General features: G+C 50.1%; 1 protein-coding gene across 1 annotated transcript; it reads right to left on the reverse strand.

Annotated features, from left to right (window-relative positions):
- Positions 1-8,513: 8,513 nt before the first annotated feature.
- On the reverse strand, positions 8,514-12,515 carry B3GALT6 (beta-1,3-galactosyltransferase 6). Its single transcript, XM_015648479.2, has one exon. It carries the CDS (start codon positions 11,823-11,825, stop codon positions 10,809-10,811), a length of 1,017 nt encoding a protein of 338 aa, XP_015503965.1. The 5' UTR covers positions 11,826-12,515; the 3' UTR covers positions 8,514-10,808.
- Positions 12,516-12,577: the final 62 nt, after the last annotated feature.

Below are 12,577 nucleotides of genomic sequence, written 5' to 3' on the forward strand. Positions count from 1 at the left end.
CCCAAACCCAAACCCAAACCCAAACCTTCCCTCAGCACATTAACAATTAATTTCTAATTAAAAATCAGCTCTCAGGGATGATTTTCCCTCAGGTTTTAATGATTACACCCTGTCCAAAGCCTGGGAAAGGCCGGGATGTGCTCCTGGATCTGCTCCCGAGGATCCCTGTCCTGCAGGAGAGAATCCACACAAAATCCGGGTGTGAATTCCCAAATATTGACCTGCGGCTGCAAATCCCACGTGGAACAATTCCCTTGGGGAAGGCGCCAGAGCCGATTCCTGGGGGCAGCAGCTCCCAGGGAAAAGAGGGACCTGTGAGGAACAGAATTCCAGGAGAGCTGGAAACCGCCAGAAATCCGAGAGTCTGGAATGTGACTAAAATAAATATTCCCTGCTGGGTGTTTATTTTGTCTGGAGGTTCCTGCTCAGGGCTGCAAATCCCGGGATTCTCCAGGGACTGAAGGTGGATTTGGGGCTTTCCCTGCTGCAATTCCCTCTTTCCTGGCTGGGATGAGGCTGGAATTGTACTGGGATGCTGTGGAATCGCATCCTGGGATTCCAGATGGATTCAGCTGGGAAGGAATTCCACTAAAAGGGATTTTCCCTTCTTCAGCTGAATCCTTGGAAAAGTGTCCAGGAGGGATTGATGGGACTGGGAAAGGCCTGGATGGGAGCCCTGCAAATCCCTCCCTCGGGATTCTCCCGGGAATCCAGGGCCCGCCACTGTCCTGAAGGGGATTTTGGGATTTCCCTGCTGCAAATCTTTCCCTCATTCCCTCATTCCCGGCTGGGAGGGATGAGGCAGGAATTGGGCTGGGATGCTGTGGAATCACATCCTGGAATCCCAAAATGAACAAGAAAGTTCAGACTTGGAAAAGAAAATTGTTTTCTGCTTGGAAATAAAATTCCCTAAAATCCCAAAGAGCAGAGAAGAGGAGGAAAAGTGACAGAATTCCTTGGAATCTGTGCAATCCCGGAGTGTTCCCTGTTAGGAAAAGGAGATTCCAGCCTGGGAGAGCAGAGCATGGGGGAGCCCAGAGCAAATCCAGCTGATTTTGATTCCAGGAAATTTGGATTCATCCCCTGGAGGATTTAATTAGCCATGGAAGGAACTCTAATTAGGCTGGAGAAGAAAGGTTTGGGAAGGAGAACCAGGAGTTTTCCATTGTTCCCAAATAAACACCGGAGGCCTGGGCAGGTTTTGGGATGCAAGGAGAAGAAAAAAGAGGGAAAAAATGATTCCAACCTTAAAAAAAAATCAGGAAAAACCTTTCCCAGGAGCACGGTCCGGGTTTTCCTGGCAGAAATCACCTGGGGGTCACAGCTGTGGGGACTGAAATCCCAAGAAATTGGGGATTTCCTTGGGATAATTCCTTGGGAATGAGGGACAGATTTTCCCTTCTTTTCCAGCTTTTTTTTTAGCTGGAAACAGATGCGAAATGAGCCTGGAAGCTGCGGTGGGGAGGGGAGGGTGTCACACATGGAAACGCTTTTGGGGAGCTTTCCTGAGATTACGATGGGTTTCAATCAGAAAATCCAAGTCCAACTTCCCAATTTGTTTTCCAGGCCTCACTGCCTGGATAAAAAATCCCAAATTCCCACAAAAAAATCCCACATTGGGACCACAAAGAATTGCTCATTGCATTAATACGGAATGCCAAAATTTGGGATTATTCCCAAAGGCTCAGCCTTGCCCAAGGCCAGGCCTGCTCCTTCCCAAGGGATCATGGAGCCTTCTCCAAAGAGATCATGGACTCTTCTCCTCATGGATCATGGAATCTTCTTCAAAGGGATCACGGAATCTTCTCCTCATGGATCACAGAGCCTTTTCCTGTGGATCACAGAGTCTTCTCCTAAGGGGTCACGGAGGCTTTTCCTCATGGATCATGGAGCTTTCTCTTCATGGATCACAGAGCCTTCTCCATGGATCAGGGAGCCTTCTCCTCATGGATCATGGAGTCATCTCCTCATGGATCACGGAGCCTTTTCCTCATGGATCAGGCTGCCTTTTCCCAGTGTCTGCGAGCTCAGATCCCTTCTGGGTAGGCTCCAGGTGCAGGAATTCCGGGGCTCCTGGCCCCGTGAGGGAGAAGGGCGAGCCCCTGATCCCGTCCCCCGTTCCCTGGGAATGCTGAAGCCCTGGCAGGCTCCGCCTGGGATGCAATTCCTCGCTCCCAGCGCGGCGCGGCTTGGCCGGAGCCCTGCTGGAACGCTTTAATTCCCTAATAACAGCTCTTCCCTCCAGCCAGGCTGGAGCCAGCGCCCGGAGCAGCCCCTGGCATGAAAACCTCCTCTGTGTCCATGACACTGGGCTCTTTGATGAGCCAGCCCGGGATGGTTTCAGCAGCCGGGATTAAATATCCCAAATATCCCAATTAGTGCAATTCACAATTAGCAACGAGGCCGCTGCCTCTCCAACATTCCCGAGGGAGCGGCGCTGCCAGAGGAGGGAGGTGGCAGGAGGATGCTGCAGCGATTATTTGATGGATTATGCAGATGAATTGGAGGTGAAATGCACTTCCCAGCCCAAATCACCCATCTCTGAGGTGTGGAAAAATGGAATTTTGGGATTGTGGCTTGCAAACAGCAAAGGAGAAGAGGCTGGGTCTGAACTCGGATCAGTTTGGCCAGAAAAATTCTTTCTATTAATTTCTATTAATTTCTATTAATGTCATCATTAATGAATTAATTCATATTCGATATCCTGCCTGAGGCCCCAGACACAGGAATTCCCTCCAAATTCCCACTTCTTTGTGGGAATGAGGGGAAAGAAGCTCTGACAGGTCCAAGGGGAAGCACAGGAATGTTCAAAGTCTCCTGGAAATCCAGATGGGTTCCTGACCTCTTGAGGGTCCCAATCCCTGCCAGATTTGGGAATCAAAGGGTGGAAAAGCCCTTTAGGATCCTCAAATCCAGCCAAGAACCACCTGGATGCTGTTGTTCCCCAAAATTCTCTCTGCCCAAGCTCTATTCCTTGGATCGTTCTGGATTTGCCAAGGAAAAGAAAAAACCAGGGAAAAAATTCCTCCCATTTCCCTGCAACCCGGATCCCCCATTCCCAAGCAGGGCAGGATCCTCCAAGCACCACAGGGCAATCCCAAGAATCCTTTAAGGATCATTTCATCCCAGTTTCTATCCTCAGTTCTTCTCCTCACCCTCCGTTTCCTGCTCTGCAAAGCCGGAGATGGGAATGGGCAGAGCTGTGGAAAAATGTTGGATTTAAAGTGTTAAAAAAGGACAGCGAAAAAAAATTCCTGGCTTTTAAATCAAGCTCAGCGTTGCTGATGCCGTTGTTTACGAGCCTCCGTTCCAGGCCATTTCACGGAGAAAAGCCAAGGGAAATGAGCTGTTTGATGTCTGGAAAGCCATGGAAAAGCCATGGAAAAGCCTCCCATGGAAAGGGAAGCGGTGGGATAAACACTCCCTGATTGCAGGGAAGGGGCTGCGGGGAAATCAGGGAATCACGGGCTGGGCTCGGGCAGGAGGGGAGAGGGAGAATTCAGGGAATGGGATGCTGGGAATCACGGAATGAGGGAATAGTCTGAGCTGGCGGGAGCCATGGGATCACTGATTCCCATCCTGGCCCTGCAGGACTTCCCAAAATCCCAGCCTGTGCCTGAGAGCACAAACAGAGAAGGGGCTGGGAGGGGAATCAGGGAATTGGGCTGGGAGGGAATCAGAGAATTGGGCTGGGAGGGAAATCAGGGAATTGGGCTGGGAGGGAAATCAGGGAATTGGGCTGGGAGGGAATCAGAGAATTGGGCCGGGAGGGAATCAGGGAATTGGGCTGGGAGGGAATCAGGGAATTGGGCTGGGAGGGAATCAGGGAATTGGGCTGGGAGGGAATCAGGGAATCATGGGCTGTACTCTGGCAGGAGGCAAAGGGAGAATTCAGGGAATGGGACACCAGGAATGACGGAATGAGGGAATATCCTGAGCAGGGAGGATCCATGGGATCAGAGACCAGCTCTTATCCCTGCCCAGGACACCCCAAAATCCCAGCTGGGAGCGTTGTCCAAAAAGTCCCGGAGCTCTGGCAGCCCTGGGAATGTGCTGTTCCCTGAGGATCCTGTTCTTCCTCTGGGAAGGAGCCTTCCCTGAGATCCAGGGAGCTTTTCCCAAACCCAGGAATCTTTCCAGCAGGGATGCTGTGAGGGAGGGCGAGCCTGGGGGTGCCCTGGTGATGGGAGCCCCATTTAGGGTCTGGATGAAATGGAAGCAGCTCCCTTTGGCTCCAGAATTCCTGGGAGAACCAGCCTGGAATTTCCATCCCATTGGCAAGGACCTTCCCATTAGTCCCTGGTTAATATTCCTAAATTTCCTGGTTTTTTCTGCATAATTCCACTCTCCTGCTGCTGCTAACTCAGCCTTTCCTGAATCCCTGATCCAGGAATTTGCAGCCATTCCCAACCTGCTCCGGCTCCTGCCTTTCCTTTTCCTTCCAAGCTGCCCTTCCCAATCCACGGAGAAATCCCTGATCAATACAAGCCACGGAAGGGAATGCAGAGGGAGGGAAGGAAACGTTGGGCCTTTGATGTCGGATTTCATCTGGAATGCATCGAGAGCCAAATGTTTTGGGATAAACAACTGTCAGGAGCAGGGAATGACCGGATCCACATGGATGGGGTGACCCAAAGCAAGGGAAAATGGGATGATCCCAAGCATTCCCACTGCTGGGGCATCCCCTCCTCTGCCACCCTGGCACATCCAGGGCCGAGAGGAGGCAGGATTGCTTCCAATCCTGGGATAACTGACCCTGGAAAACCACTGGAGGTGGGAGCAGAGCCGGTTATTCAGGGATTTCTCCACGTGGATTTGAAAATTTCCAATGTTGGAATGTTCCAGAGCCTCTCTGGGCAAGCTGAGCCAATAATTCAGTGTGGGAATGATGAGGAAAATTCCTTTAAATCCACTTTGAACCCCTCCCATGTGGCTGCGCCCATTGTCCTCCCACGGCTGAGGAGAGCTTGGATCTGTCCCCAAATTCCCACAGGAATTTTTAGCTTGGAATCCATCCCTCTCCAGGTTTTCTGTCCCAGGTTTATTTTCTCTTGCCCCAGGTGATGCCTGAGGTTCCACCTGGAGCTGCTGCCGGATCAGGCGCCCTCAGGAGCCCCTGGCTCCAGCCAGGAATTGCTTTCCCATCCTCCTGCCAAACTCGGCTCTGTTTATTCCCTGCCTCCTTCCCAGAAGGAATTGCAGCCCAGAGCTGCTGCTGGGACACTCCAATGAAGATAAAATCCCTCTTGGAATTCAAGCCAAGTTGTTTTCCCCCTTAATTCCTCCTTTTCCCCTCCGTTCTCCCCCAGCTGCCCCCCCTGAGGTGCCCCAGGGGAAGCCGGGCCCTGCCGATCCCGGTATCCCACACCTCACAATATTTATGGATTTCCTTGGAGCCAGAACTCCTCGGGAGCCCGCAGCTCCCCGGGCTCAGGTTTTAGGATTTATTTCAATGTCTCCAGCGCTGCTGTCTGAGCCTGAAAATAGCAACGGAGTCAGATCTTATCAGCAGCTCTTGGAGACTCCAATTATCTCCTCCCGCCACTCCAGAGAAATCGGATCCCGCTTCTTGTTTGCTTATCCCTCTCCCTGTCCTCGGAAACCTCCCAGCCGCGGTCTTCGGAGCTCTTCAGGAGCCAGACTGGAATTTTGTACAGTTTGACAGACTCTTCCCAAAATCCAGCCAGGCCTGCATCCCAAAGCCGTGGGCCCAATGTTCTGAGAGAGAAACTGAGGCAAGAATTCCATTTTAGCAGCTCTTCCCACTCAATTCCTTTGGAATTAGGGATCCACAGCACCAGGTGGGGATTTGGGAAGTCTGTCCTTGGATATGGAGTGGGAGACTCCAGGACCTGACTCCAATGAACTGCAATTCCCTAAATCCAGCCAGGCTTGCATCCCAAAGCCTTTGGGATCGGCACCTGAGTGGAACAATGTTCCCAATGTTCTGAGGGAAAAACTGAGGCAAAAATTCCATTTCATCATCTCTTCCCGCTCAATTCCTTTGGAATTAGGGATCCACAGCACCAGGCTGGGATTAGGTTGGATATTTGGGAATATTTCCTCCCTAAAATGGTGGCCAGCCACTGGAATGGGCTGCCCAGGGAAGCGCTGATCCCTGGAAGTGTCCCAAAAACCTGTGGATCCCAAAACCTCCCGGATGCGGCACTGGGGACACAGGTTAGCAGATTCCTGCTTGGATTCACATCTTGGAAGGTTTTTCCAGCCTTCATTCCAAGATTCCAGGGAGCAGCTGAGTGACCCCCACACCACAGAACAGGAGGAAAAACCCAGAACTCCTTCCTAGCCAGGAATCCCTATGGAATTAAAGTCAGGAATGGGAAAGGAAAGCAGGGTAACTCCAAGTTTTCCAAGTTGTTGTGCACAGCGCCTGCAATTGGGAAAATCCCGGCGGGGCTGAAGGTTCTCCAGATGTTTTCTGCAGCAGGATTTGGGAAGGGACGGCAGGAACTGCAAATCCCAGGAAAAAAATCACCCAGGAAACCACAAAAAACTCCAAAATTAATCCCGGTCTGGGATCTGAGTTTAGTAAAGCCATGGATCCTGCCTGGATCCAGCACATTCCCAAGGGTGAGCAGGACACTCGTTTTTGTGGGATCAGGGCATGGAAAAAGGAGAAATGATTAACCAAGATAAAATCAGACGGATTGGCCCCAAATTCCAGCTCTTAGCACCTCAACCGTCGGGATTTGGCAGATCCAAATCCACGATCCTGGCTCGAGTCCTTCCCTAAAGTCAACATCTAAAGTAAATATTTGGAATTCTCCTGGGCAGGATCAGCTCTGGATAAATGTTTTTTCCAGTGGTTTGCGCCGTGACGATTCCAAGCCCTTTGGCACCATCCCAAATCCATCGATCACTGGCAACGACGACGCTTTCCTTGATTTCAAAGCTAGGGAATTACTCATTTCGCAGCCTTTTTTGTTCCTCCTGGATCTTGCGCTTTGTGGGAGCTGCTCCACTTGGCCAGAGCTGGAGAGTGGAAAATAAACAGGGCTCACATTCCCGGGATTTTGGCTGTCAAGGGAAGCAGGGAATGACAGGGACCACCAGAAAGTGGGAAAACCCAAAGTGGGAACTGTGGTTTTCCAGGAGGGGACATTCCTTCCCAACTTCCTGGATATTCCTTCGCTCTTTCCAGAGCTCCTGGGATCCATGGGATTGTGGATTTCTGAGCTTTCCTCACAATTTGGAGCTGTCCCTGGATTTTTCCTCATTCTTTCCACATTTTCCATGAGTAGAGGTTCTTCCGCCTCATTCCCAACTTTTTGGGGACATCCTGGTGGTGGCCTTGGCATCTCCAGAGCTCTTGGAATCTGTGGGATCGCGGATTTCTGAGTTTTCCTCAAAACTTGGAGCAGTGTCCAGATTTTTCCATGTTTTTCCACATTTTTCCATGTTTTCCACATTTTCCATGTGGAGAAGTTCCTCAAATATAACAAAATTCTAATTTTTCCCTAAATTCCAGCACCTAATCCAGGTGAATCTTCCCACTAAAAATAACAAGGAATTGGTTTCCAATCCCAGAAAAAATCCCTCAGGAAGCTCCTGGAGTATAAATAATTTTTCATAGGAATTTTTGTAATTCCTACACAGTTTTTAATCAGCCCAAAAATTGGAGGAGGGGTCCAGGTTTGGGAATTAAAATCCTTTGGAAATTCCAGGGAACGGTTTGTCTTTGGAAAATGAAATTTCCCAGCTCAAATCCATGGAATTTTCAGCTGAGGAAACCCCAAAAATTCTTGATTAAACAGGGACACAGGGACTAGGATTTTGTGTTCAGTTGTTCAATTAAAAAAAAGATAAAAATCTCTGAATGTTTTTATTGAGTTTAATTAAATTTTATTCATTTTATTAATTTTTCCTGAATTTTGAGGGCTTTTTTTTGGGCTTCCACAGAGGTTTCTCTTTAGGTTTCCACATGAATTTCCCGTTAATTCCATGGAAAAATACACTGGTTCCATCTCCAATAATTCCCTCATAATTCCATTTTTTAATTGGAAAATTTTTTCCTTTCCCTTTTTTCCCAATTATTTTATGTTAAAATCAGAGAACACCACCCGATTTTAGTCATAAACATTGGGGTTTGGACAGTTGAATTCCCAGTTTTTAAAGGAATTCAGGCTTCCAAAGGCTTGGAGTGACATCTAGCGACTGCCTGGGACAGGCAGAAAAATTTGGGAATAAATTCCATAAGGAGCCCTTTGCTTCAACAGCAAAATCCCAGAGTTATTCTGAATTATTTATGGGAAAAAATGGGATTTATTTAACTTTTGAGGGAAGTTTAAGTTCTTTCAGTGTTTGAAATTTGGAGGAAAATAGATTTTAAAAATATTGGAATGGCAGGGATTAAAGATTCCAAGGAAATCAGGGGGAAAAAATTCCCTTTAAAATAATTTGGCCACATCCTCAGCTGATTTTGCTTCCCAGGTGGAATTTTCCAGGGAAAATAAAGGGGAAAAGTGGATAAAATAACGGGAAAATTGATGTTATTCTGGGAATAAATGGATTTATTTGTCATTTTCCTGGGAAAATAAAGAGAATACACTGGCAAGAATTATAAATAAATATAATTATAAATAAATATTCACATTACAGGTAATTTATCACAATACAGACAACATTAATGAACCTCAGATGGCAAATGGATGTTTAAAAAACTGGAATTTGCTGTCATCTTGGAAAATTCCTGGTTTGGAATAGGATATTCTGGGAAAAAAAGACTCCCTGGTAATCCCTAAGCATGCATTATAAAGATAATTATAATTATTATAATCATAATAGTCGAGTTTGACATGCAAAAATAATTGAGTTTTTGCAGGATTTTAGTTTTGTTTTAGGAGGAAGTCATAGCCTTGAAATTTTCAAAGCAGATTTCTGAAGATTTTTAATCTTCAATAATTAATCAAATCAAGAGAATAACAAGAAAAAAAACCCAACAAAAACCCAACAGAATTGATCCCTTTGGCATTCCTAAAATTCCTAATTTTTCTAAGAAGCAAAAAAGAAAGAGAAATTGGCACTTCTTGAATTTTCAATTTTTCTTTGCCTTTTGTCTCTTGCAGCCAGAGTTGGGGAGGAGGGAATGGGACGGGAATGAAAGTGCAGAGTGCAACAAACACCAAAGAAATCACAAAAAAAGACATTGAAAAAATGGAATTTTACATTTACAAAGTAAAAAACGCTCATGCCGCAAGAGCCGCGGCTGGGACAGGGGACTGGAAAAATATTGGAGCAGCTGCCAGTGAAAAATGTCGGAATTCCAGGTTTGGAGATAAATCAATAATGTCTGAGACCTGTGTGAGCTCTGATTATTTTGGTGTAGCCAGGACTAAGGCGAAAATGCAATTTGTGGATGTGTCACTGCCAATTAATTCCATTTTAGTTCCTCTACAAGGAATTTTGGGAGAGAAGGAGGGAATTCCCTCAGCTTTGAGCACCTAATTGGGATTTTTTAGTGTGCTGAAAAGAGAAATAAAGTTCTCAAAGCTCAATTTTTGGAGTGGGGGAACATTTTTCTCTTGACTACACTAAGTTCACTTTTACGCCTTAAATCCCCACCTTTGGGCAAATGGTTTTTGGAACTCCCACTGATCAATTCCTGCTCATTTGCATTAAAAATAAATCTAAATTTAAAGTCTGCAATGGCCTGGAGCAGCCACGGAGTTCTTGAGTTTTGGAGGGAAATGAGCTCAAAACAACACCTGGAGGCTTTTTCAAAGCCAAAAAATGTCCCAAAATCAGAATAAATTTGATTTCTGCCAAAACTCAGACACATCCCTTCAGAGCTGCCAGGAGGTTTATGTACATTGCCTGTCAAGCAGCAAAAAAGAGACAAATGAACAAATTTCATCATTCCAGAGCGCTCCCCCTGCAGGGATCCCAGGAAAAGCTGTTCCCTTTTCCTGCCTGTAGCAATCACCTGTTCCCTCTGGAATAATCTGTTCCCAGTTTGGGCTCTTCCTTCCACGCCAAACTGGTGTTTCCTTGCCAAGGAATAACCAGCAGCCTCACCTCAGTCTCAACAGCATCAAAACTCAGCATGGCCTTTAGTAAATGAACCTCAGAATCTGCTCAAACTTTTCATATTCCAGTTCTCTCCCTCTGATTTTCTCTTCTCCCTGGGTTTTGCCACCTTTTATTTGCCTTCAATCCTGGCGTTTGACCTTTTCCTGTGCTTTCTGTCACCTGTTTTGGGGTTTTTTTTAAGCATCTCTAACTGTGCCACGGCAGCAGCTCTGGGGTGACAGAATGAGCTGTGCAAAATCTTCCTAAGAGTAATTAACCCCTGACTCCAATGAACTGCTCTTCCCTAAATCCAGCCAGGCCTGCATCCCAAAGCCTTTGGGAACGATGCCTATGGGGAATGATTTGTTCCCAATGTTCTGAGGGAGTAACTGAGGCAAAAATTCCATTTTAATGGGATTCTCCTCCATGTAACAGCAAGCAGGCCCATTCTCCTGAGGCTTCTCCCCGAGGCTTTCAGGAGATGCCATCCTTCCACAAAAATTCCATGTTAGCAGCTCTTCCCGCTCAATTCTGCTGGAATTATGGATCCACAGCGGCAGGCCGGGATTTGGGAAGTCTGTCCATGGATATGAAGTGGGAGATTCCAGGAGTCCTGACTCAAATGAACCGCTCTTCCCTAAATCCAGCCAGGCCTGCATCCCAAAGCCTTGGGCCCAATGTTCTGAGGGAGAAACTGAGGCAAGAATTCCATTTTACTGGGATTCTCCCCATGTAACAGCAAGCAGAGTCCATCCTCCTGAGGCTTCTCCCCGAGCCTTTCAGGGGATGCCATCCTTCCTCTGGCAGCACTGGGAGGGAGGCACTCCCCAGTCGTACATGTAGGAAAGCCTGAGTTTCACCTCTTCCTTACAGAGCTTCCCTTCCTTCGCCAGCGTCTGGTGCTTCTCCAGCATGTCCTCGATGCTCTGCTTGTGAGTCACGATGTATTTGTTGTTGCAGCCGCGCGATTTGTACTCGGTGTCGAAGCGGGGGTCGTGCACTCTCTTCACGTCGATGGGCGCCAGCCACACCCCCAGGGACACGTCCTCGCTCTGCCACAGGTTCAGGTAGTCCCTGCTGAGGCGCAGGTAGCGCACCAGGTCGGCGGAGATCACGTAGCCGCCGCCCAGCGCGTAGGGCAGGTAATAATCGCACAGCAGCCAAGCGCTCTCCTTCCACTTGCCCCCGGATTTCACCCTCCCGCGGCCCGAGAAGAAGCCCCAGTAGAGGCGCCGCGGCTCCTTGGCCCTCAGCTCCTCCACCAGCACGTCCAAGCGCACGAAGGTGTCGTCGTCAGCCTTGAGGGCGAACTGGAAGTCCAGGTGCGCGTCCAGCCACACGTAGGTGGCCAGCACCTTGGCCGTGAGGTTCTCGTACGAGTCGCGCAGCTCCGGCAGCAGCAGCAGGTCCCGGTGGCGGCTCTGCTCCAGCTCCAGGCTCCGCAGCTCCTCGGCGCCCAGCCCCGCCGTGCCCACCACGAAGCGGCTCCAGACGTGGCCGTGAGGCGCCTGCCGCGCCGCCGCCATCCAGGTGCTGCGGATGATGCTGCGCCGCTCGCTGTACTTGGGGCCGCTCATCACCACCACGGCCAACAAGGCGCTGCCCTCAGGGGCGGGCGGGGGCGCGGCGCGGGCCCCCCGGCCGGGCTGGCTGTGCGGGAGCGCGGGGGCCGCGGGCAGCGGGCGCAGCCCCTCGGAGGTGCACTTGGCGAGGTAGAGCAGGACGGCGGCGCAGAGGGAGAGCCCGCCGAGCCCCAGCGCGGTGCGGTGCCGGCTCAGCCGCCGCAGCGCCTTCATGGCCGCGGGGCCCCTCGCGGCCGGCGCCGCCGCCACGCCCACACCGCGTTCAGGCGGGAACGGCGGTACGGCCGCCGGGAGGGGACAAGCTTCCTGCGGGAGCCCTTACCGCGCGTCGCTGTGGCGCTGGGGTGGTTTCATGGTTCTCCCGCGCTCTCCGCCTTCTCCTCGGGGAAGCGGCAGCTCCGTCCCTGCTCCTGCCGCTGCTCCGGCGGTTTCCGCACCAGGGGAAGGGGCGGGAGGACAGGCGGTGGCAGCAGCGCCTGACGCGGCCGCCGCCATCTTGGAGTAGGGCAGGTGAGTCTGAGGGAGGAGCCATCTTGAGTTTGGGCACTGCGCTGTGACCGTGCCTTGTTCATGGAATCACGGAATGGTAAAAGGTTGGGATGGACCTCAAAGCCCACCCAGTGTCACCCCCCGCCACGGGCAGGGACACCTTCCACTATCTCAGGGTGCTCCAAGCTTCAACTTCCAATCTGGCTTTGGACAATTGCAGGGATCCAGGGGCAGCCACAGCTTCTCTGTCCCTGGCAGGGATTGGCATTAGATGCTATTTAAGGTCCCTTCCAACCCAAACCGTTCCACGATCCAATAAAAACAGCACGCACACGCAGCCGGGAAGCAGGAGGAGCTATACCCGACACAACGATACGAACGCCAGGAAAACGCCCCTTTGCCTCCTCCCTACCGAATGCTGCCCTCACCTAAGATGGCCGTCGCGCCTTCCGCCGCGCGGGCAGTGACCAAACTTC

This window comes from Parus major, chromosome 21 (genome assembly GCF_001522545.3).
Source record: "Parus major isolate Abel chromosome 21, Parus_major1.1, whole genome shotgun sequence".
In the NCBI taxonomy this organism is placed as follows: Eukaryota; Metazoa; Chordata; class Aves; order Passeriformes; family Paridae; genus Parus; species Parus major.

Coding starts and splice junctions, on each gene's coding strand:
- B3GALT6 (XM_015648479.2), bottom strand. CDS start 11,825: ATGAAGGCGCTGCGGCGGCTGAGCCGGCACCGCACCGCGCTGGGGCTC.